The sequence below is a fragment of the Symphalangus syndactylus genome, chromosome 3 (genome assembly GCF_028878055.3).
Source record: "Symphalangus syndactylus isolate Jambi chromosome 3, NHGRI_mSymSyn1-v2.1_pri, whole genome shotgun sequence".
Classification (NCBI taxonomy): Eukaryota; Metazoa; Chordata; class Mammalia; order Primates; family Hylobatidae; genus Symphalangus; species Symphalangus syndactylus.
In genome coordinates this window covers 137409724-137435114 of record NC_072425.2, presented here as the reverse complement: position 1 = coordinate 137435114, position 25391 = coordinate 137409724, and the positions used below count along the sequence as shown (strand labels likewise).

The 25391-nt window shown below is 41.7% G+C and overlaps 2 protein-coding genes across 8 annotated transcripts in view; both read right to left on the bottom strand.

The window, feature by feature from the left end:
* Positions 1-14208, bottom strand: part of ARHGEF12 (Rho guanine nucleotide exchange factor 12) — a 154032-nt gene extending 139824 nt beyond the window's left edge. For 3 of the 4 annotated variants that reach the window (XM_055273487.2, XM_055273490.2, XM_063636589.1), the window contains exon 1: positions 13145-13278. In XM_055273487.2, coding sequence (XP_055129462.1) covers positions 13145-13176 — 32 coding nt within the window. In that variant the 5' untranslated portion in view covers positions 13177-13278. Of the gene's footprint in view, positions 1-13144 lie in introns of all 4 variants that reach the window. The other variant, XM_055273488.2, reaches the window with a different exon arrangement.
* Positions 14209-16611: 2403 nt separating this feature from the next.
* Positions 16612-25391, bottom strand: TLCD5 (TLC domain containing 5). 4 transcript variants are annotated; one of them, XM_055273499.2, is made up of 3 exons: positions 25057-25391; positions 22788-22987; positions 16612-20629 (listed from the first exon to the last, which is right to left on the bottom strand). In XM_055273499.2, the coding sequence occupies exons 2-3, from the start codon at positions 22984-22986 to the stop codon at positions 20091-20093; spliced, it is 738 nt and encodes a 245-aa protein (XP_055129474.1). In that variant the 5' UTR covers position 22987; positions 25057-25391; the 3' UTR covers positions 16612-20090. The 4 variants fall into 4 exon arrangements, with proteins under 4 accessions (XP_055129474.1, XP_055129477.1, XP_055129476.1 ...); XM_055273502.2 differs by lacking the exon at positions 25057-25391 and having other exon boundaries at positions 16612-20199; positions 20557-20629; positions 22788-23072; XM_055273501.2 differs by lacking the exon at positions 22788-22987.

Below are 25391 nucleotides of genomic sequence, written 5' to 3'. Positions count from 1 at the left end.
CCACATACTTCTCACTTTAATCTTCAGCACAGATGAATAAATACCACTCTATCAGGTAAATTTCTTCATTTTAAGATATAATTCAGCAGATAGCAAGAGCTCAAAATAACTGCCAAGACGATGACCTACACAGAACAGGCATTCAATATTTACTGAATAAATAAATAAACAAACTGATGTTAATAAATACAGAATTGGACAAATTCTGAGTGACCGAAGGCAGATTTAAAAGTATACTGCCAATCCAAACTAACCCATTTTGTGAAGAGATGTTCCACAGTCTGCATTGAAATAACTCTTTTAAATCTATTCCTCACTTGCAAACGCGTTTAATTCTAATAGCCTGAAATATAAAAGATAGGAATATTATCACAGCAAGGGAAAAAAACCATCTTAGCCGCAGCTGCTAAAAATACATATGGATTCAAAAAGATTTTACAAGCACAGATAAAAGTTCTAGCAAAACCTAGCTAATTCTTGAGGTTTAAACAATAACAGCTACTATAACTTACTGACCTCTCTCTTACGATGTGCTAGGTACTCACACACACTCTCATTTAATCTTCACAACAATTCTGCAAAGTAGGTATTATTCTCATTTTTACAGATGAGAAAATTAAACTGCTAATCAGAGAGGTAAATTTGCCCAAGGTCTCCCAGCTAGTAAGAGAACAAATCCGACACACCAAAACCCAGGCTCTTTTCTCTATATCATGCTCCTTCAGTTCCCTTCCACTGCTCCTCTCTTACAAGGGCTAAAATATATAAATACACACACACACACACACACACACACACACACACACACACACATACACACACACACACAATTAAGGGCTGAGATATCTTTTCCTTTAAAAGCTACTTTTTATCTCTGACAAAAAATGATAGCTTCAAAAAAAAAGTCGGCCAGGGAGTCAAAATTAATATAATTACTATTACATATCCATATAATATTTGACTTACTTTCTGTTTTTGGAAACAGAATTGTACCTTGTATCCTTTTAAGCTATAATTGTATGGTGAGAAGCTTCTCCTTTTTTACTGTTCACATCCAGGCAACACACCCAATTTACCTTTATACACTGTCTCAAGAATTCTAATCATGTAGGGCTTCTTGGTAAATACAGTAACTACTATAGAGACCTCAAACATTCCTCCAAATTGTGCAACTAACAATTGCAACTAAAATGCAACCAAGATACAAGTATATTATCCTAACAAAGGTACATGTTGGTTATCCCTTACCCAAAATGCTTGGGGCCAGAAGTGTTTCGTTTTGAATTTTTCTGTATTTTGGAACATTTGCATATACATAGTAAGATATCTTGGGAATGGGACCCAAGTCTAAACACAGGATTCATTAATGTTTCATGTACACTCTATATGTACAGCCTGAAGGTAATTTTTTTTTTTTTTTTTTTTGAGACGGAGTTTTCCTCTTGTTTTCCAGGCTGGAGTGCAGTGGCATGATCTTGGCTCACCTGAGCCTCCACCTCCCGGGTTCAAGCAATTCTCCTGCCTCAGCCTCCCGAGTAGCTGGGATTACAGGCATGCGCCACCATGCGCAGCTAATTTTGTATTGTTAGTAGAGACGGGGTTTCTCCATGTTGTTCAGGCTGGTCTCGAACTCCCGACCTCAGGTGATCCGCCCACCTCGACTTCCCAAAGTGCTGGGATTACAGGCTTGAGCCACCATGCCTGGCCCCCACCTGAAGGTAATTTTATACACTACTAAATAATTTTGTGCATGAAACAAAGTTTGTATTATGCACTTACGTGAAGAATTTTCCACCTGTGGCACATGGTACCCAAGAAGTTTCAGATTTTGAAGCATTTCTGATTTTGGATTTTTGGATTAGAGCTACTCAACCCGTACTGACAAACTATTACCTCTGAAACTAATGTTCTCAATTGTGATAGAACAACAGAAAAACGGTATGAATCATGGCAAGTCAAAGTTATTCTTCTTGGGCAAATTTTTATTTATTTATATTTTAAATAGACTATATTGTCCCAAGTAACCAAAACCAGAATCAACTCCACTAATTCTGAAAAACTGGTTTTTCCTTCCCAAGAAGAACTCAAAATTAAGTAATGTTATTTACAAGCTAATGATAGCTACATTTCTACTGTAGTTCCCACATGGACTCTGAAATGAGACTAGCAATATAATGTAATTAGAAAAAACTAAAGCTATCGGGATATCTATGAAGACTACTTTAATATAAGTGTCTCTGTACACAATGAAAGAAGCTAGTTAAGAAAATAAAATTAATTTGATAGTGGTACTATACTAAAATATTTCCATCAATGTTATATACAATAATTTTTTATTTCCTAATCTGAACAAATCCTCTTCTGCCACCTCATTGTCACCTGAAAATCTACAAACTGAAGAGATTATATCTGTTTATTTTGTGTCCCACTGTTTATTACCTAACAACACCCCCAAAAAAAGAATGTCCTGTGAAACTGTAATCCTAGATCCGTAACAGAATGCCTCATATTCCCTACAACCATGGAAATGACAAACTTACTGGTTATACTGAATGCTAATAAAATCTACGACATCTTGAATCAAAATGGAGGCTTTCAGGCCCTCAAGACAAACTAACCTGAGTAGCTGAAAATGGCATTAATGATTTCTAAACTAAAATTAGATGAATTTCTTTACTTTTATATCATCTTAGAGATCATCTTAAAGATATGATAGATCCTTTCTCCGCAGAGCAAATGGCATGGGTGAACACAGGATTTTTATAAATGATTCTGATGTTCTTCTCCAAAGAAAATAACATCACTGAGAGCTCCCAGAAGACTTGGAGCCATTAAAAGCTGGGATTCCTTTCAATTGGCATCATTCCAACAGAGGCTCAGTGAGAAATGAAACCTCTGCAAATCAAATCTGTTGCAATGTTATTTTTTCCAGAGGTTAATTACCTGCTTCTGCTACACACACACACACACACACAGAGAGAGAGAGAGAGAGAGAGACAGAGAGACAGAGAGAAAGAAAGAAAAGGAGAGGCTGGAAAAGTAGATGACATTCTGTTGTAAGCCTCCTCCAGAAATACTCAAAATGAAATCAAAACAAGTTCAAATTCTAGATACACTCTATGAACGTGCTCTGCTGCTTGACACCTGTCAGTCTATAGTACTATCACCTCACACTATCAGACAGTAATAATTTACTATAAGAAGTCACACTTTCAGACTTTATCTCTTAAAAATACTTAGTGAAATACTTGTAAGTGAAATTATGATATCCAAAAACTGCTTCAAAATAATCCAGTGAGAAGGGGGGAAAGAAAACAGATAAACCAAGATTGTCCATACATTAACTGCTGAAGTAATGAAGGGAACAGGGAGGTTCATCATACCATTCTCTGTACTTCTGTTTATGTTTGAATTTCCCACTAAAAAAAAAAAGAAACTTTCATAGACTCCAAATAACCCATTTAACAAGCATTTACTGAACTTGTTGATGTAGACTATATTATTTATTCTTCCAAATTATTTACCCTCCACTTTCCTTAAGAGGATTATACAGCCTTATCTGTTATCATGCAACTTGCAATGCCACCTGTGGAAGGACTATACATCCCTACCCCACTGACAGTGAGCTCTGACCATATGACTTGCTTTGGCCACTGACATGTGAGCTGATGTGACATACACCATGACTGAGTGAAAGCTTTAAGAGCCATTGTATGTCTGCATCTGTTTTCTTGCTCTTTCCCTCATCCACAATAATGGCACAGCCGAGACACGGGATGCTCCTTGAGCCAGCGTTCCAAAATAAGAAACGTGAAGCAATGCTGCAGTCAATCCACAGCTGACAAGGTGCAGCATAAGCAAGAAGAAAAGCAGTGTTGTAAGCCACTGAAATTTGATAGTGTTGCTATAGCAGCATAACCTAGCAAAAGAGGACAGATACACTTATGGAGTAGGTGCAAAAAATAAAATTATAGACTGGTATATTTTTTTAAATGTTTCAGAAGATAAACCAAAAAAATTAACTATTGTTACCTATGAGGAGAGGGTATGAAAACTAACAGGTGTGTAGGAATACTTTTTTTAGGCCATTTTATACGATTTGAATTTTCTGTCTGTGTATGCGTGTGTGCGTTTAACCTGAGCAGCAGCATTTAGGTAGTTGGATCATTTGGGCCATTTATTTTTCTTTCTTCTGCTTTTCAGTATTAAAAAGTAAAAATATGCCTGGCGCAGTGGCTCACGTTTGTAATCCCAGCACTTTGGGAGGCCAAGGTGGGCGGATCACGAGGTCAGGAGATCGAGACCACGGTGAAACCCCGTCTCTACTAAAAATACAAAAAAATTAGCCGGGCGTGGTGGCGGGCGCCTGTAGTCCCAGCTACTCGGAGAGGCAGGAGAATGGCGTGAACCCGGGAAACGGAGCTTGCAGTGAGCCGAGATTGCGCCACTGCACTCCAGCCTGGGTGACAAAGCAAGACTCCGTCTCAAAAAAATAAATAAATAAATAAAAATAAAATAAGGCTACCAATAATTACTTAAAAATGAATAAGAACTGTTCTTATACCCTTGAAGAACTCAAGTATTAGCTAACAATTTAGCTTTAAATAAATCCTCCCCCCCATTCATTGTTAATTTTTTTAATGTCCAAGGCTAAATACTGTATATATATATTTAGGAGTATGACATACGCATTTCTTTTTTTTTTTGAGACGGAGTCTCGCTCTGCGCCCAGGCTGGAGTGCAGTGGCGCGATCTCGGCTCACTGTAAGCTCCACCTCCCAGGTTCATGCCATTCTCCTGCCTCAGCCTCCCCAGTAGCTGGGACTACAGGCACCCGCCACCACACCCGGCTAATCTTTTGTATTTTTAGTAGAGACGGGGTTTCACCGTGTTAGCCAGAATGGTCTTGATCTCCTGACCTCGTGAACCGCCCACCTTGGCCTCCCAAAGTGCTGGGATTACAGGCGTGAGCCACCGCCCCCAGCCTGTTACATGCATTTCTATGAGTTTGCTCACTTTCAGGTTTCAGCAAAGCAATATAGTGTTTTGTATATGGATGGTACAGTTATTAATCTCAAAGAAAATTCTCACAATTTCATTATTTTAGTATGCCAGTTAAACTGGCAAAGAAGTTTGCTCTAGTCACGGGTGTCCAAGGGAGGGAATACAGTCATGCGTTCTTAGTTTCTGTTTCTGGTTGGGCCAGTAAAGCCCCTTCTTCATCCCTCTTTCCGTTTTATCACTAGAGACAGAAACTAAAAACCATGGCTTCAGGCTGCTGAAAGCCTAAAACAAAACAAAACAGAAGAACAACAGCATAATAAGGCAGGTTGGACAAGCTTGCTAGGTGTTAAGTTTGGTAAATATGCCTTAACCAGTACTAGAGCAAGGAATCTATTAAGGAAACTCTTATAGGGTAAAATTATAAAGGAGCATTGAAAGAAGGGGAAAAAAGGGGAAAAAGTCTAATCATGACTCTTGTGGTGATAAAACAACACTTGAATGGTTACAGAAATCAAGTTTGATAGAGTAACACTTTACCACATGAACATGTTTTAACTTCAAGAGAGCAATATCTGAACATAGCAGTAACCTGCAAATGACTAAGAACATGTCTGTACTTTTCATCCTAGGATCTCAAAGCACTTCACAAACATTAATTTAACTCTGGTATCACCTGAGAAGTAGTGATATAATAATACATCATTATAACCATCTATCCTGCCAATACAAAATATTTAAATACCTCTTCAGCAGCATTTGCCCTAAGAAGGTCTTGCTAAACAGCCAATAAAACAGGAAATAGGCTGACAGTGCATATGCCACCAACAATCTCTGAAAAGATCAGACCTTCACCCACAAGAACCACTTCCTCTGAGTAAACCACAGAGACTGTACTGGGCAAACCACAACATATTGGCTTGTGTCTGGAACATAGGCAGATAACCCATCTAAAATCTATGGAAGGATATGTCTAAGCACCTTCACAGGATTTCTTGTGTTATTAAGTGTATTTGGGGTATCTGTTACTCTTCTGGAAAACATATAGCCACTTTCTGCATTACAAGATCAATTTCAGGTATCATTCCTTCAGAGGTTGATGAAGTCTCCAGTTTTTTTGTTTTTTTTTTTTTGAGACGGAGTCTTGCTCTGTCATCCAGGTAGGAGTGCAGTGGTGCAATCTTGGCTAACTGCAACCTCCGCCTCCCGGGTTCAAGTGATTCTCCTGTCTTAGCCTCCTGAGTAGCTGGGATTACAGGCATGTGCCACCTGGTCCGGCTCATTTTTGTATTTTTAATAGAGACAGGGTTTCACCATGCTGACCAGGCTAGTCTTGAACTCTTGACCTCAAGTGATCTGCCCACCTCAGCCTCCCAAAGTGCTGGGATTTACAGGCACGAGCCACCGCGCTTGGCCAGTTTTTCTACAACAAAATAATCTACATTTTTTTGAATCCACAAAAGATCTACAAAGTCCTCTTTGATCTTTTGAGTGTATGAATGTAAAATCAACATTTATATGTAATATTTAACAAAAACTGTAGTATCAGAGCGTACCTTTAAATGACTCTAATGTGTTATATAACACCAAAAGAAAAAGCAGTGTGACAAGCAGTTAATTGAAAGCATTAACTAAAACCAGGCTTTCTTATATAGTTCCAATTTCTGCATGAATTGTTACTTGCAGTCCAAGACAGGAAACCTACTTTTCATTGGCCAGTAGATTTGCTTGTCTCTAGACACTGAGAAGCCACCCAGGCCTGTCATGTGACTGTGATCTCAAAAACCAGGACTCAGCATTTGAATTAGTAAAAGATCCTGTTTTGGTATGAATCTAAACTGCATTGGTGCATGCTAATTCAAGAGGTAAAGTGAGTGTATTTTTTCTTTTACTAAAAGTCAACACTATATACTCGTGCAATTTCGGCACAGCCTCTGACCAGGCACTAGCTTCATAGGCTTCTATTGGAGTTAGAAGCTGCCTTACAGCGGTCTTTCCTATATGACTATCTTGATGATTCCAGATATTCTAAGTTGAAAAAGTAAAATGCTCTAAATTTGGCATGTTTGCAAATTCTAATATTACCAAAATACAAAATATTAATATTAGCAAAATACAAAACAAGGACATCTATTTCAATAATTTGAAACTAAATTAGTACCAAAGAAAATATGCTAATAAAATATTCAAAAGGTCTACAGACTTATAGATTTTATAATAATCTAAATATGCACTTTTTCTGTTACAGTGTCTTGTCATTAACAATTCTTGTAAATACAACAGCAAGAAAGTAAAATATTTCAATTTTCACAATATACATTTTACTGAAAAAAAAATACTGCTAAGCATTGCTATTTCACTAATATGTGGAAATAAGAGGAGACAAAACAATAAGGTAAAAATAAACCAAACATTGAGGAATGTTTTGACCTACAATTTAAGATAATGGACTGAAAAACCACTAGAAAAAATAAGAAACAACTTCCTGATGTATTTCATCATATTGCAACAAGATGATTTTCAATCAAAGGTGGCTACCATTATTTCCATACCCTACCCTTTTGTCATAGCATTGATAACATTTGTTACATTGAGGGTACTCATATTTGAAAGAATTGCTTTGTAAAAAAGCCTTCTAGAACATGAGTCATTGCTTAATTAGTTGATTTGGTAATCATGCTGTTTGTATAAATTTGTTTCATTTGACTGTGACATATCTCATATCCATTCTAAAGACTATCTAAAATAAAAGTGAATCAAAATGACCTTGAGAATCTCTTTACCCATATTTTTGCAGTAGGAGAGCAACTGAGAAAAAGCTAATAAAATATTAAGATAAACAAGTTGATTTTTAGACAATGGATCAACAGAAAGCATACAGCTTGGCTAAGCAAAGAGTAAGGGAAGGGGACCGGAAAGGATAATGAATAACCATCTGAAACATTTAGAATCATAAAAACATAAAATGGGAGGAGAGCATTATTTAGCCTGGTACAGCAAGTACATACAAGTAACAGGACAACTTAAAAGAAAAGTTAGACCTAAAGATCAGGAAAAAGTTCCTGACAGCAAGATCTATCAGATTGCGCTTCAGTTTCCTGAGGAAGTGACAAAAGCTTTATCCTCAAGAGATATTTAAAATTAAAATGGGTAAGGTACTAGAAACTATGCTGTAAGAGAAAAATCCAACTGACTTCATCAAGCTGGAGAGTTACTAAAGGAAAATAGCACACAAAAATACAGTACAAAGGAAGACAATAATTTAAAATGAAAAAAAAAAATGGGGACTTGAGAGCCACAAAATCTAGGTTAAAATCTTGGGTCTGCCCTTTCTAGTTTTATAATCTTGACTTAAACTGTATGAGTTAGCTTAAAGTGTAAATGACAGAAACATGATCTGCCCTGTACTGAACTGAAAATATTGTAAATGTTAAAGAATTATACTACCACAGGATATCATTACATACATGACGGTATTTTACTCAAAAGAAGGCAAAAATATAATTTTGTTGATTTAAAATTTTTAATTCACATGGCACTATTTTGAAAACCTGTAATTATTATAAAGGAAAGGAGCATGTCTTCAAATAAAGCTCAGGAACATCATCAAAACCAAGTTTTAACAGAAAAGACCAAAGGAAGTTAAGCTACTATTCTTGAAAATGTGTCATGGTCAATTTCTAGGAAACAAGCAAGTATATAAGAAACATTTCTAATAATGTCAGACAACCATGATGCAAAAGAGTCCCTTCAATTACCTCTGGGAACCAGTATGTTATCTTGTTTCTGTGACCCGTATCAGTTTGGGAAGCAATTCATACCCACCTCTGGATGACATTTAGAAGAGGCAACCACATATGTACAATGAAATATTTTCCAACTGTTTTCCCTGGAATCGCAATGCTCCACAGAAAAATATGTAAAATTCATCATTTATGGATTCCTTGAATGTTCGCCTCAAATTTCATTTTTTTAAACTGAAAACTCAAACTTAGTTAAAAAACAACAACAGCAACAACAAAAAAACCACTGGGCTCGGTGGCTCAAGCCTATAATCCCACCACTCTGGGAGGCCGATGGCTCAAGCCTGTAATCCCAGCACTTTGGGAGGCCGAGGCAGGTGGATCACCTAAGGTCAGGAGTTCAAGACCAGCCTGGCCAACATGGTGAAACCCCGTCTCTACTAAAAATACAAAAACTAGCCAGGCGTGGTGGTGGGTTCCTGTAATCCCAGCTACTGAGGAGGCTGAGGCAGGAGAACCGCTTGAACCTGAGAGGCAGAGGTTGCAGTGAGGGGATCACGCCACCGCACTCTACCATGTGTGACAGAGCAAGACTCAAAAAAAAAAAAGAAAAAAAACCCTACATGTTAACTCAATGGTATATACATGTTAACAACTGGAAACCACCAATGTGTTAAGTAGTATTCCAAGGTTAACATATATTTGTAATGATTTCAAATAAAGCTTCTCCTGTCACCTCACTGAATATGAACATCATATAAATGTACCATTAATCAGGAAGACTACAATGCTGTACTTTCAAAAAAAGTTACTTTAGACTCTGCATGTTGACTCATGTAAAACTGTACAAGTGAATGTACTATTGCATACCTTTATGACTCAAGATTTTATACTGAACTAAAAAGGCAAAGATAAAACTGAATACAAAACTAACACTGTGATCTTTGGCCCCCATTTCAATTTTGTATTTATCGACTGGCTGACTTTACAAGAAAAGGTTACAAATAATTTCACCTTGCAGAGAGATGACTCATGCAACATTGAAAATAACGTATAAACATGAGTAGCTCTTTTTATTAATCAAAACATTACACAGCAATTTTGACAGAAAAAGTATCATTAATGAAAAGTATCATTAATTACTAGGTACAGGCATATAAAGTCACAGGTTTCCACACTCACTTAAAAAATATGCTTAAGTTAAACAGCTTAAAGCTGAATTCAGTGCTTTAAAAAAAATTATATCAAAAACCTGTCTTTATCTGTAAATCAAAAACTACAAAATTCATAAGCCCTAGCCAAAACAAAAGTCCATTTATTTCAAGGAAGAACCTTATAACTTTCCTACCTGTACTGTCCCTGAAAATTCAATGTTATAGACACTGGCCTGAAATCATTTACTGAGTCTACTGAAAGGGCATTCTCTCCTCTCTACCTCTCAGACGAAATTCCAATTGCATTAGGACCCCTAAATTCTCAAGGATACAAGAAAGACATGTAGGAGGATTGGAAACAATTAGGATATATTTTACGACTGAATGCAGCAATCAATGCAGACTAAAAAGCAGCAATCAGACATTTCTACACTTGTCAAGTGCTCATTCTAAACGATGAAAACTACAGACTCCAGGGCTCATAAATTGCTTAGCATTTTTTTTTAAAAGCTGTTTGGATATACTACATAGAAGTAATAGCTACCATGAACATAATTTGAGTTCAAAGTCTTTTAAAAAGTTTGAGTTTTAGGTTTTAAGAAAAGGGGTGAGGACTGGGGAGTAAAAGATGAAGGGAAAGAGAAGAGAGCAAGCGAATGTGTTGATTTAACTGCAAAATAATAACAGGATGTAACAGAGTTCTGAGTATCCAAAGTGACCAATCAGAGCCTAAACATAGCTGAATTCCATCCCAGCCCCAGCACGTCCCTAACACAAGAATAAAACCCTTATCTTGTTCAGCCATGTGTCGCCTGCCACAAACTGCAAAACAGAACAACGCCCAAAACCAGCTAGTCTGATTTCAACTGAGGATAGACAGACTCTGTAGTCAGAAGCACCACAATGAAAGAACTCTAACTCACACAGCTGGCCTGGTGGTTCTGCACACTCTAGGAAACAAAGCCATACCACATACAGCACTTCAAACTTGAAAGGATCTCTATCTAAAAAGCTACACTGGCGCTGTTAATTTTCCAACAGTTTTAGAATCAGCAAAATATACCTACAGTAAGAGTTAGACACTGCGAAAAAAGGATGAGGTAGGGCTGACAGAAAGCTAGAAACTATTATATACTCATAACCTTAAGACACCTTGGCAGAGAAGTAATACTAAACCAGTACCTCCAGATTTCACCCCAACATATATTCAAATTAGGAACAACTACTTTCTTAACAGCAAACGGATGCTTTATATTTACAAAATATATTTAAATGTGGTCAAAGAGTAATTCTTAAAAAAAAAAAAAGACCCTAGTAAAAAAAATTCCTACGAAACAGGTCTCAGCAGTGCTTATTAATTGGCTTTCCAAGGTTTTTTCTTTAAAAAAAAATATGTAAAATTAGGCAGCAGCACCTGAACCAGTTCTGAACCAGTTCAAAAAACATTAACGCCCAAACCAATTTGCAGATTAATCTTACAATATTCATTTTGTAATCTCTTGTGCCTAGCACAGTGCCTGGCAAAAAAAAAAAAAAAAGGCTTTCAATAATTTCGTACTTATTGAATGTTTATATGCCATCTAAGTTATAAAGACGATACAAATCCCAAGATTATATTTCCAAGATAACGAGAAAACAAGGAAAATCCCTGAGAAGCAATGCTGAAGAAAAACCATTATTGAGGGCTTTTAACTCGCTTGTGTGTGGAATGAGTTCGTTCTGTTTCTATAAATTAAACACCTCAGCATCGCAATGAAAACCAACATTACATTAGTTCCTAGTAAGACTTTTGTTTACAGGCTCAACAGAAAGAGCAAGAATTGAATGAACCAGGAAAACAATTATCCCTACACCCGTAAAAGTGATTTCTCAGAAGCAAAACACCCTGAAAGGAAAAAAACGGGGATAAACAGAAGAAAGCAAGATAAGCATTGTCAATACTTATATTAAGTGTATTCTTGGAAAAGTTAAAAATTATTTCATTGAAAATGAAAACCCACTTTGAAAAATACACAAAGAGTAAATATACATACTTTAAATATTTAACAGACTCTTTTAAGTGAACATTCATGTGATGCTGGAAAGCATCAACAGGAAGAGGAAGTTCTGTTTCTGGAGTAGCTGTTATGGTATGATAATGGAATTTGGCCCTTTTAAAATCAACAAATGAGTCTTACAATTGGGTAAAACTCTTATTAGGAAATTAAGACTACTTTGTGTAGAAGCACTATTGTTGCACTTTTCATCAAAGAGCTTTGGCCCTCTAATTCAGTTACTTGATCTATTTTTTCATGATGTAATAATTCGAAGACTGATGAAAATAAAGCAAGCTGACAAATTTGGGACTAGCATGCAGTGTCATAATTAAATTGAGAAATGAAATATGGTCAAGGAATCAATATGCTTTTTATCCCTTACCCTATAAACATTAGTAACTTAGGATAAGCAAACTGCACATCAACCACGCATGGTCTAGCTCAATTCGCCACCCACCACCATGCAACACTGGTAGGTGCTATAGACAGACACAGAACTCAACAAATACAGCTGCGCGCTTATACAATGCTTACGGTTTATATCTCTTAAACGCCAAGTGTTTCTGGCAGATGAAATATTTAAATACAAGAATTAAAAGCAAACCCCCCGATTTACCCTCATTTCTTCAGCTCCTGGACATTGCTTCCAGCAAGAACCTGTGATTTACTGGTAATGTCAACATTCTGGAAAGTTATTAGATAATAATTAAACACTGTGCAGGTCAACATCTGAAGGAGATCAAGTTCCCAGATCACCACGCAGTAGGCTCGACATTAAGTTCACAGGTAGAAATTCCTAAAATGTAATTGTCTTGAGAACCTACTGCAGGACAGGGCTAAAGCTGATAAATAATACACCAATACCGAGCCGACTTCAGGCACCGACCTTCACCTAAAATGACCTTCTCCTCTGATTTCCAGACGAGTACACAATCCTAATGCACACTACAGGCGGAAAAACACAATCATGGTTTTGCCTCCCCCTTCTCTGAGAATCGGGAGGGAAGTTTCTCTCCGGAAAAATTACATTTCCAAAAGCCAATCAACTGCATAACTCGGCAGCAACCCCAGGCTAACTGCACAGCTCCGAAACAACCCTCTTTCCTCTGCCTGTCAACTTCGCTGGCCAAAGGCAATCTGCAATCACCGACTCCCCTGCTAGGTCGGGCCCGATTCCGGGAGGCCGAGCGAAGGAGGAATTCATACCAACCTGTCGGTGATAGTAGACTGTGTGCCACTCATTGGGGCCCTTGGCGAGAGGTCCTCCTTTTATCCAATTTGCATTTTACAGTAACACCTCCTCCCCACCCCCAGTGCTCTGGGATCAGGCCCAACTCCGTCAGGGACACAAAAGTCCAACTCAAAACTCCATTCACTCATCTAGACCATCCGATTGGAAGGGGTCAACGGATGCGGCTTGGAGCAAAACAAGTTATCTCCCAAAACAAATTGAGAAAGCCAGGGAGCGAGTCAGTCCAGAGTGAGTCGAGCTAGCAAGAAATCCTCCAGAAGGCACAAGGATAAACTTCCTCAGAGAGGGAAATCCGCGCGCCGTGGGAAGGGGACCCGGGACTCCCGCCGGGGCTGGGGCGGGATCAGCTCACGGACGGGTGTCGGCTCCTCCTCCGGAGTCTCGGGGCCTCGAACTCCCCGCCGCGGCAAGGGCCGGGGCCCTCCCTCCCGGCTCTCTATCTGGGGCTGCCGGCTGCTCGTGGCTGCAGCGTTGGCCGCGTCTCCGGCCGTCCCGCGCCGGGCTCGCGCGATTCCATGTCCTGGGCCCGGGGCTCCTCCTGTGCTCGCCGCCCCCACCAGGTTCCCGGTGCTGGGACGAGCCGCGGGCGCCGGGGTAGAGGTCCCGCGGCCCGAGGTGACAGGGACCCGGGTCTCTCAGCGCCGCGGACTGCTCCCCATCCCTTTGAGGCCCGGACTCTTCCGCAATCGCCAGAGGCGGCGGCTCCTCCCCGACGCTCCCCGCGAGGGGCGGGAGATGCCCGTCCGGCCCGGCCTGGAAGCCCTGGTCCGGGAGGCGAAGGCGGAGGCTGCGGCGTCTCCCCGCGCAGGGCCGGCTCGCCGGGTTCTGGAGGCCCTCGCGGGCGCGCGCGCAGACAGCCGAGGAGGCCGGCGGCGGTGGGGGCTGTGCAACCGCGGACGCGCGCGCGGGTTCCGGTTCCGGTTCTGGTTTCCCGGCTCTGGCCGCGTCCGGCGCGAGCTCGCGCTTCCCGTCCCCCGCCGACTTTTTTGGCCCCCTCCCCTCTGACTTCGGGAAGCCGCCTCACCCGGGATCCCTCCGCCGTTTAGGGCCGCGCTCCCGCCCTTGAACGGACGCCTCCGCCGGAGCCCGGTTTGGGGGAGCGGAAAAGTAGTCCTACGGGGCAGAGGGAGGTGGGACCCGTGCAGCCCCGGGAGGCCCGCCCACCTCCCGCGGCGCCTGGGCCCCTGAGTGCCGAGACGTGCCCCTTCGAGTCCAGTTTGTACTAAGTCAGCTTTCACCAGAGACCTCCCGAGAGCGCCCCCCAGATCCCGAGGACATCGTGCCAGGAGGCTCTTTGAAAATTACCAGCCCGCCTTGTCCTGGAAACTTTTATTACTTAAGGGAATGTACTCTCTCTCCTGTCTTCTGGCTGTACGCGTTCTGCCGGTGCCCGGCCGGCGCCCCTCGCTGCCTCCGCAGGCCCGGCTCACCTGGGCACCTGCCGGCTCCGGGGGGAGAGCGTGGCAGGAGTGGGAGGCGCAGGGCTGCGGGAGAACAACTGGGGACTGCAGCCAGGGCTTCTCGGTATAAATAATACTTTTAGGCTGTTTCTGCCTTGGCAAAATGAAATGTGTTATTTGCCAAATTGATAAAGCATGGTGCTTTCCATGGCGACTTAACAAGCGTGTTGTGGAAAGAACTGGGAGAAGAAAATGAAGTATATTTATCCAGTAAATAGAATTGCGGTTCTCTCTGAAGGATTCCCAAACGGTTTTTCGGTTTTTTCCCCTACTGGGTAGAGAGCTTTAGATACCCATCTAGTTTTATGATTGAATAATTCAGTATTATGGCAATTTAGGTACCACATATAATACAGTTCTTCAGTTCTGCCTGCAAACGTCTGAAGTGGCTATTCCCTTTATCCAACTACTTTCAGACTTTTGAGCTTAAACCTATGTTGGTGGCAAGGGATTTCAGCCATTTTGTGGAATCCAAGTAGCAAATCAAATCTAATAAACAGTGGATGTGGAGAGAGGAAACAATTACCTCTTAACAATGATGTTCCAAAAAGTCATTCCGCAACAGTTCATGAAAGGATCATTATCCCCGAATAGAGGCATGAGCTCACGCTGACGTTAGTTAGAACGGGGGGAAAAAAAGGAAAAGATAAACAGAGACCAGAGACGACTCTTTATTGCTCGATTTTTTAGGTTCAAGGCACAGCCAGCTAATTTTGTAATGTTTATTTTTGGAAAGAATAGAAGCAGATTAGCCAAGGCACTTTCCTAATAATGAGACCAGGACACATTGCCACCTGCTGGTGTATCCTAGCATGACAATTCTATCCTGAAGACTTAAATGAGTTTACATGTAACTGGAACGAATCCCATTCATATATTATATATATATACTGACCAAAATGCAAATCTTATCCCCAAACTTAATAAATCTTTCTTAAAAGTACTAAATATCTTATTTTCCCCTATTCTAATAATGTTACAGTGTAAGTGTAAAATTAATTGAACCCAATGACTCATCAAATCATGCATTTTGGAGTTCCTCTCTTCCCTTAATACTTGAGGGAAGCCTCAATACTTCAGCTTCAGGAATAAAACAAACTGGGAAAGTTTCCTAATTCACCTTCTCTTCCTTGCATACAAAACCTCTTGGCAAGCTGTTTTCAAGATCTTTCCAAACTTAAACAGACCCACGGTTCTAGCTGTGAGCAAAGAAGGCATTTTGCTGTGGGAAAGCTTCAGAAGATGGTAAGCAAAAGATTGAATTAAGCCAGTGGTTATTCATTCCAGAACTAATTTTTTTAAATGATGAAAATCTCTATAGTCACCTACAAAGCATTAATGATTAAAAAAAAAAAAACTGAAAGCCTCTTTAAAGCTGCCAGTAGCTCAACTGTTCTAAAGGCTGTAACTATAGGATGCCTTCAGAAAGTCAAGCCAGTCTGGGTAGAACACACTCCTCAGGGTCAGTAGTACTTTACCTAGAAAAATGACATTGATGACCCAATCCACTGGACATGCTCTTTGAGGAGGTTTTCCAATGGGGATTATTCTAAACCACATTCTCATCCTCTTGTCCATTCTTTCAACATGCTTACTAAGTATCTACTATGCATCCCAGACTGTTTTAGGCATTGGTAGTACAGTCCTCAAGACAGGGCCTCCAGCTGTCTTCAGATGATGTCTCTGATGTCAACTCACTTGACATCAACATTTCCAAGACAAGTGTCCAAACAGGTGGCAGAACAAGAAACACATTAAGGTTCTTCCTCTCTCTTTTGGCAAACTGTTTTCTGTATGTCAATTGTTACCCCCCAAAACAAAAAAAAAATAGGGGGAATGATGGATAATGAACAGCAGATTAGAGATATTCACTAGTAAGTATGAATACAGGTCAACATTTCTACAGGTCAAAAGGCTTTTTTTAACTTCTTGGCAAAACCACCACATAAATACAAAGACAGACTCTGGATTTATAAAAAGTTATTTTACTTTTATAAAATTTAGTACAAATCTTATGGAAATATAAATCCTTCTTGAACAGTGTTCGTTATCATTACATAGTAATCCAGTGCAAATGAGTACTTCATTTTGTCTGAGTATACCACACGTTAATTAGCCCTTCATTTACCTGTGGTTTCAGAACTTAGCATTGTCTTAACTGCTGAGTCATCTTCAGTTCACATTGTTCTCTCAGAAGTTTTTTCATAGTTATTAGTAACAACATCAAGAAAAGCTGAAATGAGGGATTCCCTTCCCCTTATCAATTATTCAGATTTCTCACCATTCAAAAAAACCTACATACAGTCCCATGAAAGTGTCCCCAAAACAACAAGATCTGCAGTCCCTTCACTTCTGAGAGTAACAGAGAAAAAGAATTGGTACCAGATTAAGCCTGTTCATTTGTCTGGTATGGAACTGGTTGCACTGTGCCAAAATTCAAGAGCCAGCTTTTTTTCTTTTTTTTTAAGGTCATGTGCCAAGCCACTCTTTTCTACGAGCTTTTGCTAAAATCAGCATTCCCCAGCACCCTACTTTGACCGCAATTTTGTTGGAAAGAAGCTTACCAGCATTTTAGGGGCACTCATCACAGAAAAAAAAAAAACAGTGGAGATTAAGAAAAAAACAGGAAGTGGAGATGCTGTCAGATTATCTCAATGCCCAGCAAAACTCTTTAACCAAATGACATTCATTTTTAAAGATCCACTGTTAACATGCATTTAAAGTTACTATTTCCTTAACAGTGATGACTTTATACCATTCCAACCACTCCCTCATGCCTGGTTTCTGTGGCCAAGACCATTTTCCATTTTCAAGACCACTCATGGCTGGGCACGGTGGCTCACACCTGTAATCCCAGCACTTTGGGAGGCCGAGGCGGGCGGGTCATGAAGTCAGGAGTTCAAGACCAGCCTGGCCAATATGGTGAAACCCCGTCTCTACTAAAAATACAAAAAGTAGCCAGGCATGGTGGCACATGCCTGTAGTCCCAGCTGCTCGGGAGGCTGAGGCAGGAGAATCACTTGAACACAGAAGGCGGAGGTTGCAGTGAGTTGAGATCACACCACTGCACTCCAGCCCGGGCGACAGAGCAAGACACTGTCTCAAAAAAAAAAACCAAAAAACAAACAAACAAAAAAAACACCACTCATTATCTTAGATTACCAGTGGCCATGGAACGGACTGATGCTTCCTACTGACCAGCCTTGACTCCAGTAGCACCATGTGCTTGCTCACCCACTGAGCTAATCAAACACCATTGACTTAAATAACATGGTAAAAATAAATAATAAATACATAAATATTTCATATTTCCATAAAAGCCCTACATTAAAGACTTCCATTAATAAAGTGCTGCATAATGTATCTATGAAATATACTACAGGGTATTTCATTCATTCACAATAGGTTTAAACTCAGGCAAAGAAGAAACAAGTAACCTATCCAAAGTGAGTGAGTAGCTCTCCAAAGTGGCAAGTGAGTAGCAAAATTAGTTAAAAGAACCCAGGAATTCTCGATTCTTAACCCCTTGTTCTAAGCTTATATTCTTGCTTCTCTTGGAGACTGTCACACTAAGAATTATTATTTTTTTCCTTCCAAGACTGGCCTTGTTGTATTAGTTTGTTCATAGAGTGGTACCTTTTTAGTAAAAATAAGAAATGTAGGAGGAGTACTAAAAGGGAATGTATCTAAAATGAAAAAAAAAATTAACCTCATCCCCCTGAGGCCAGTACACACTTTAAAGTCTTTGGCTCTAGTTTGCAATATGTACAGCAGAACTGAAATCTAAACTGCCATCTCAAGCACAGTGGAATCCACATGATAAATCCCTATGGAATTTAGTCATAGCCCCAAATGCCTAGGAGATTAATGCACAAAAGCCCTGAGAACTGGCATAGTTTTCCTGGTAGGGCAGAACCCATATAACAGGACTCAGTAAATCTACCCACACTTCATTCATCTCAAATCCAAAGCCCTAACTCTATAGGTTTTGTGCAGAAAAGAGTTAACATAGCAGGCCTAAACTGCTATCCTTGGAGAGGCCTGATTACAGGGTTGGCCACTGGCCGGCATTTGGGAACTTAGATTTTGGAAGGGCTCCCACCATTAACTGATAAGACTGGCTTACTGTGTCTGAATTGCCTGTGCAAACAATATGGCTTATGCTGAACACCTGCTTTCCTTTTGAGAGTCTTGAATTTTGCTATCTGCCAGGGAAAGGCTGCCTAGATGACCTGTCCTCAGTAAAAACTTTGGGCACTGAGTCTGTAATGACCTTGTCCAGTAGACAACTCATTCACATGTTGTCACAAATCACTGCTAGGGGAATTAAGTGCATCCTGTGTGATTCCATTGGGAGAGGACTCTGGAAACTTGTACTTGCTTTACCCTAGACTTTGTCTCAGGTGCCTTTTCCTTTTACCAATTTTTCTTTGTATCTTTTCACTATAATAAGTCAAAACTGTGAGTAAGACTATATGCTGAGTCCACTGAGTTTTCCCAGAGAATTACGGAACCTGGCAGTGGTCTTGGGCACCTCTGGCACAGTTGGTATAGGAGGTTCAGTAAGTAGCCCTCCCCCTCACTGCCACAGTTTCACTCTCGCCCTCCTACGCCCCTCTGTTTAAGCGACCCAATTCCTCGATCTAATGTTCAGAATGTCAAAGGCGTGTCTCTTCCTGAAAGCCCCTCACTTTATAGTAAATGGGGTAAACTTAAATAAATTGCTACATGGAAAGCAGAAATAAGTGTTTATTGAAAGAGTTACTTCTCAAAGGAACAAGAAATAGCACTAATCTTTTTCGAGTTCCTTTCTTTCTTTTCTTTTTTTTTTTTTTTTGAGACGGAGTCTCGCTCTGTCGCCCAGGCTGGAGTGCAGTGGCGCAATCTCGGCTCGCCGCAAGCTCCGCCTCCCGGGTTCATGCCATTCTCCCGCCTCAGCCTCTCCGAGTAGCTGGGACTACAGGCGCCCGCCACTACGCCTGGCTAATTTTTTTGTATTTTTAGTAGAGACGGGGTTTCACTGTGGTCTCGATCTCCTGACCTCGTGATCCGCCCGCCTCGGCCTCCCAAAGTGCTGGGATTACAAGCGTGAGCCACAGCGCCCGGCCCGAGTTCCTTTCTAAACTGCCTGAGCATCAACCTCCCAGGGACAGGAGGACCCAGGGTCACCACAAATGAAAACAAATGCCAGTTGTACTCACTTCACAGTTCTGACTTATTCCCAACTACCATGGAGTATTCTCACTTTCCACAACTGTGCTACTGTAGAAGTTAGTGTTTTAATACTGGTATATGCTCGGCTTGAAGACCGACCAAATTGATCAATACATTTAGCCCTTTTTTGAAACCTAAGTTTGTTATAAGCGTAATTATGTAACAGTCATATTTCCAACCTGGTTCCCATGGCTGACTTAACCCAATCCATAATCTGGAGCAAGCCTTGGCTAGTGCATTTTGAGATGTCCGTTGTGTTTCAGCTGCCGTTCCTCACTCCGCCTGCTTCTCCAAGCATGGTACTTCTTGATGCTCTTCCTCCATGCAAAGCGCCAGATGCTAAACATGAAACACCAAGACACAGCATACATCGCTACTCCCCCAGCCTTCACAAACCACTTAGGCGTGGGGGAGACCATTTCACAGAAAAGGAGGCGAGCTCCCACACCAATCCTCACTCCTGTGAACAGAGCCACAAAGAGGAAGTCCACTACATCTCCAGTGAAACTGTGATAGTGCCCTGTTTCCCGGAGAAACCAGCGCATCTGTAGCAAGGGGTTGGTCAGCTCACTTCCAAAGAGGACTGCATTGACCTCTGTGCCAGACTCCCCAAGCACAAGGGCCATGATAATGCCCAAGATACTCAACGTGTGATGCGCCAGCATCAAGGCACCCTCAGACTGAAAGTAGATGCACCAGCCCAAGTCAAAGATGAAGTATCCCAAGGTGAGACACAGGACATGAACTTGGAGAGGTGTATTGGGTGAGCCTGAAACAAACCAAGACAGAAGCAAATTGAGTGACTGGGAATTGTGTTACTTTGCACAGGGATCCTATGTTGTTTTCTTTCAAACCTTACTGGACACTAAAGAAACAAAAACAATGGCAGGCACGTGCTTTTTAATGAAGACCAAAGAAAGACTAAAATATAAAATCTAGGTCTTTATCAAACTAAACGATGTTCAGACCCCAGGAAATGCTGTTCGGATGAATCAGACTTCAATGAATTTGCATCCTTCAATGAACACAGGCAATAATCTCAGTGTCCTCTCCATGGAACAGCATCAATCCAATTATTTTGTTCCTTCAATTAAAATCCTAAACTTTTTTTTTTTTTTTTAACTCTGTTAAAGGTTTATTTCCAGACTCTTGAATCATTGTTTCCTGAATGTCAGATTTTTTTCTCAGCTTAATGGGTTACGTTATTGAACACTCAGTGGCCCTAACCCATCCTGAAAGTAGATTCTGGAGAGGGCACCAAAAGTTAGTGTGTGCTCATGTCCAGGAACATAGGTTTTAAGGACCTGACATATTTGAAACCATTTAGAACCTTCATACAAAACACAAAGCTTAACAGTTGCTTTCATTAGTTTGACAGTTTGGGGGGGAAACTCAGAAATTCAGTAAGAGAAGCTAAAGAAATATTTTAAAAATGATATTCCGGCCGAGTGTGGTGGCTCACGCTTGTAATCCCAGCACTTTGGGAGGCCGAGGCGGGCGGATCACGAGGTCAGGAGATCGAGACCACAGTGAAACCCCGTCTCTACTAAAAATACAAAAAATTAGCCGGGCGTGGTGGCAGGCGCCTGTAGTCCCAGCTACTCGGAGAGGCTGAGGCAGGAGAATGGCGTGAACCCGGGAGGCGGAGCTTGCAGTGAGCCGAGATTGTGCCACTGCACTCCAGCCTGGGCCACAGAGCGAGACTCTGTCTCAAAAAAAAAAAAAATGATATTCCAGGGGAGTTAAGAGCTGCATTGTGTCCTCCCTCCCCAAATTCAGATGTGAAAGCCCTTAACTGGTAGTACCTCAGAATGTGAGTGTATTTGGAAATAGGGCCTTTAAAGAGGTAATCAAGTTAAAATGGGGTAATTAGAGCAATCCAATATGACAATATGACTGTTACCCTTAAAAGAAGGGATTAGGACACAGATATGCATACACACACACACACACACACACACACACACACACGGTTGACCATGGAAGGACACAGTGGGAGGGCGGCCATCTGCAAGCCAAGGACAGAGGCCTCGGAACAAACCAAACCTGCTAACAACTTGAACTTCGACTTCTAGCCCCTAGAATTTTAAGAAAATAAACATCTGGTTAAGCTACCCACTCTGTGGCACTGTGTTATGGCAGCCCCAACCAATTAATACAAGGGAGTCAAATTTTTGCATACTTGGCCGGGTGCGGTGGGTCACACCTGCAATCCCAGCACTTTGGGAGGCCAAGGCGGGTGGATCACGAGGTCAGGAGATCGAGACCAGCCTGACTAATACAGTGAAACCCCATCTTTACTAAAAATACAAAAAAAAAAATTAGCTGGGCGTGGTGGTGGACACCTGTAGTCCCAGCTACTTGGGAGGCTGAAGCAGGAGAATGGCATGAACCTGGGAGGCGGAGCTTGCTGAGATTGAGCCACTGCACCCCAGCCTGGGCGACAGCGCAAGACTCCATCTCAAAAAAAAAAAACACTGCATACTTACGAAAGTAACACTTGTACATCTAGTAGCAAAAAGGATAAGGAACATCTCATCCTCTTAACGTAGACATGGAAAGATGCTGTCTTTTGAATAGACAGTCAAGTAAAAGTTGCAAGTTGCCAAAATATGTATAATACAGTTCTATTTGTATCTTTTGGGGGGTGGTAGTGGAAGATGTTGATACTGGCTTTATGGTTTTTATATTTCCGATTAAATTGTAACAAGCAATTTAAAATTTGTTTTAAAAGTAGACAGTTATGAAAAGCAGAAACAACAGGTGACATAAACAATATCAGAGTTAACAATGAAGAAGAATAAGGATTCCAATACAAAATTATAATGGGAATTATTCTTCAATATTGTACAAATTCTGTTTAAAAGTCCCATGCTTCTAAGACAACCCCCAAATCATAAATCCCTAAGGGAAAATCCCCTACCTACCTGGGTGGGTAAATGGCCATGGGCCATCAATGAAGCCAATATAAGCAGAGAGGCCTATAGAGAGGACTCCATGGGTGAAGGTGACCAGCCGGCAGCTCCACTCATAGCTTCGGTGCTTATTCAGGTGGCAGAAAGAAATATAGAGCGAGAGCCAGCCACACAGGCTGCACAGCACCTGCAGACACAGAGCTAATGCCATCCTGTGATGAAAAGACCAAAACCAGAAAAACAAAGGATGCACCCTAAGAAAACAGCATTGGGTCATTTTGTGTATATGTCCTCATTTCTATTATAGAATCATTCAAAAATATTGCCTTATCTTAGTTTCCTTATCTACACGGCCAAGAATCTTCTATTTAAGTATGGCTGTATTTATCATTCCAAGTTCCTCAGAGATAACATATTAGCAACTGGTGAATGTTGTAAACTGGAAACCAGGAACTGCACTCCGAGCTGGTAGGCTGACATCACATTTTATGATGAGTAAATGTCAGTAATAACCCTCTAGTGATGACTGACCTTGGGCAATAATACACAGAAAATAAAGCACATGTATTAAATAATGTCTTCACAGTTCAAAAAGCCCAATGAAACGCACTCACGAATAAACAGAACACTGCCACGTTGGTTTCTGCTAGAGGTCACATGACACATGGCAGTTTAATGTGGTTTTAAGCTGATACTAAATTCAGCTGAGGTTTGGATTTGGGTCACAGGTTCATCAGTCAAAAACAAAACTTGGGATAAACTTAAATATAGAACTAAACAAAGAGTCCAGACATCTTGGAGGCTGGGGGGCAATCCTGGCTTTATTCAGTTCTGAAATCCAACCCAAAGATTTGCCAAGGATGAAGCAGAAGCATTCTAAGGTTCAAGAGGTGGAGAGTTTTTGTTGAGATCTAAAAATGTCCTTAAGGCAATTATTCAGTTAAAAATGAAATTAAGCCAGAAAGCTGTACCTTGGAACTTTTACTGGTGACAAGTATGTTAGGACAAGAACAACTATAACTGAATCAATTTAGTCACACAGGACTAAAATCTAAAACTGAACAAGATGTTGTTATTAGTATTCATTAGCTCCTACATTGAAACGTACAAATAAAAAGTCAAAACCATATCAGATATCTGCTTCATCTCAGCAGACATTTTCTGCATGGCTATGCTTATTGCTTAACCTTATTCTGACCAGTGAAATAGTTATCTGTGGACGTCAATACACAAGCCACTTCCCAAGAATGCTATCCAGAGAGGGCTTCATGAAGGTCAAGTTCTGCACAGCTTTCATCTGAAATCAGATTTCCATTCAAGAAAACAGTAGGTGTCCATAATACACCTGGGTTCCAATTCTGTCTCTGCCCCTAGAGAGACTAGCCATAAGAGTGTGGGCAAATCACTTTAATCTCTAGAACCCCAGTTAAAAAAAAAAAAGAAATCAAAAGAAAAGAAAAGAAGGAAGAGGAAGGGGAGGAAGGGAAAGGAAAGAAAGAGACTAGGACTGAAGAACTCTACAGTCCGGTCCAGTTCTGACATGGAGTTCTGAGATAAACTTTGTAAAACATCAAGGCCAATTCTCAGAGTAAGGGCCAGAAATACAAAGTATCCTGCGTGAAGAGAACTGCCCTCCCTTATCTCCTTCTGAAGGCCAGGGTCACTGGCCAGTAATGCGGATCAGCTCATTTGTATATGCCTATTAGTATTTTTAGAGTCCTCTTCTCTGAATCCTAATTCCTTGGCAGAACAGAGAAAACAGTAGCCCATTTACAAACACTTAAATAAAAGAACAGACATTCGTAAATGGCAGACACAACTCTGTGACCTTGGGAACTCCCTGTGTGGGTTTCGGCTTTTTGCTCTTGGTTTTTGCCAAAGAACGGAAGGGCATTTGGAAGGCCATCGCCGCTCAAAGGTCCAAGGCTCCTCTCCTGGTTTCTCCCGTTCCAGGGCCAGACTGGCGAGGAGGAGCCTTGGAGCAGGCGTGGCTGGCGGCGAGCGCCGGCCCCGGAGCCTCGCAGGGACGACGATCGCATCTCCGCGCTGCGGTGCCTGCGACGCTCGGCCACGCCCGGACCAAGAGCCGGAGCCAGGCACCGTTATCCCTGCATCCCGCTGGCGCCGCAGCCTGGCGCAGGAAGGCCTCGGGCGTCCAAGGGAGGAGGAGGCCCGCTCCCCTTCGGAGGCCAGCCCTGGCCCTCTGCCGCCTCCTTCCCCACCAATGGGCCGCGCGGTCCCAGTGCCCACCCCGGCCGGGCGGTTCGCGCCGCGCGGTTACCTGGCGGAGCGTACCGGGAAGCCTTGGGCGCCCGGGCGCCCGCAGCTCCCGGCCCGGATCGCGGCAACAGGAAGCAGAGGAGCCAGAAGGGGAGGACGAGGCTGTGACGGCGGCGGAGGAGGAGCCGGGGGTCTGGGGGCACCTGCTGGCTGGGAGGATGGAGCGCAGAGCCGGAGCCGGGCCACCGACGTTCCGAAAGCGCGCGGGAGGGTCCTCCTTCTCTGGCGGGGGGGGGTCAAGAGGGATCTAGCGGTGACGTGAGACCTGCAGGCCGCTGCTCTTGTTTAGCTGTTGCTGTTTGTTTAAATCATTATCCATTTCTCCCCTCCCCTCAA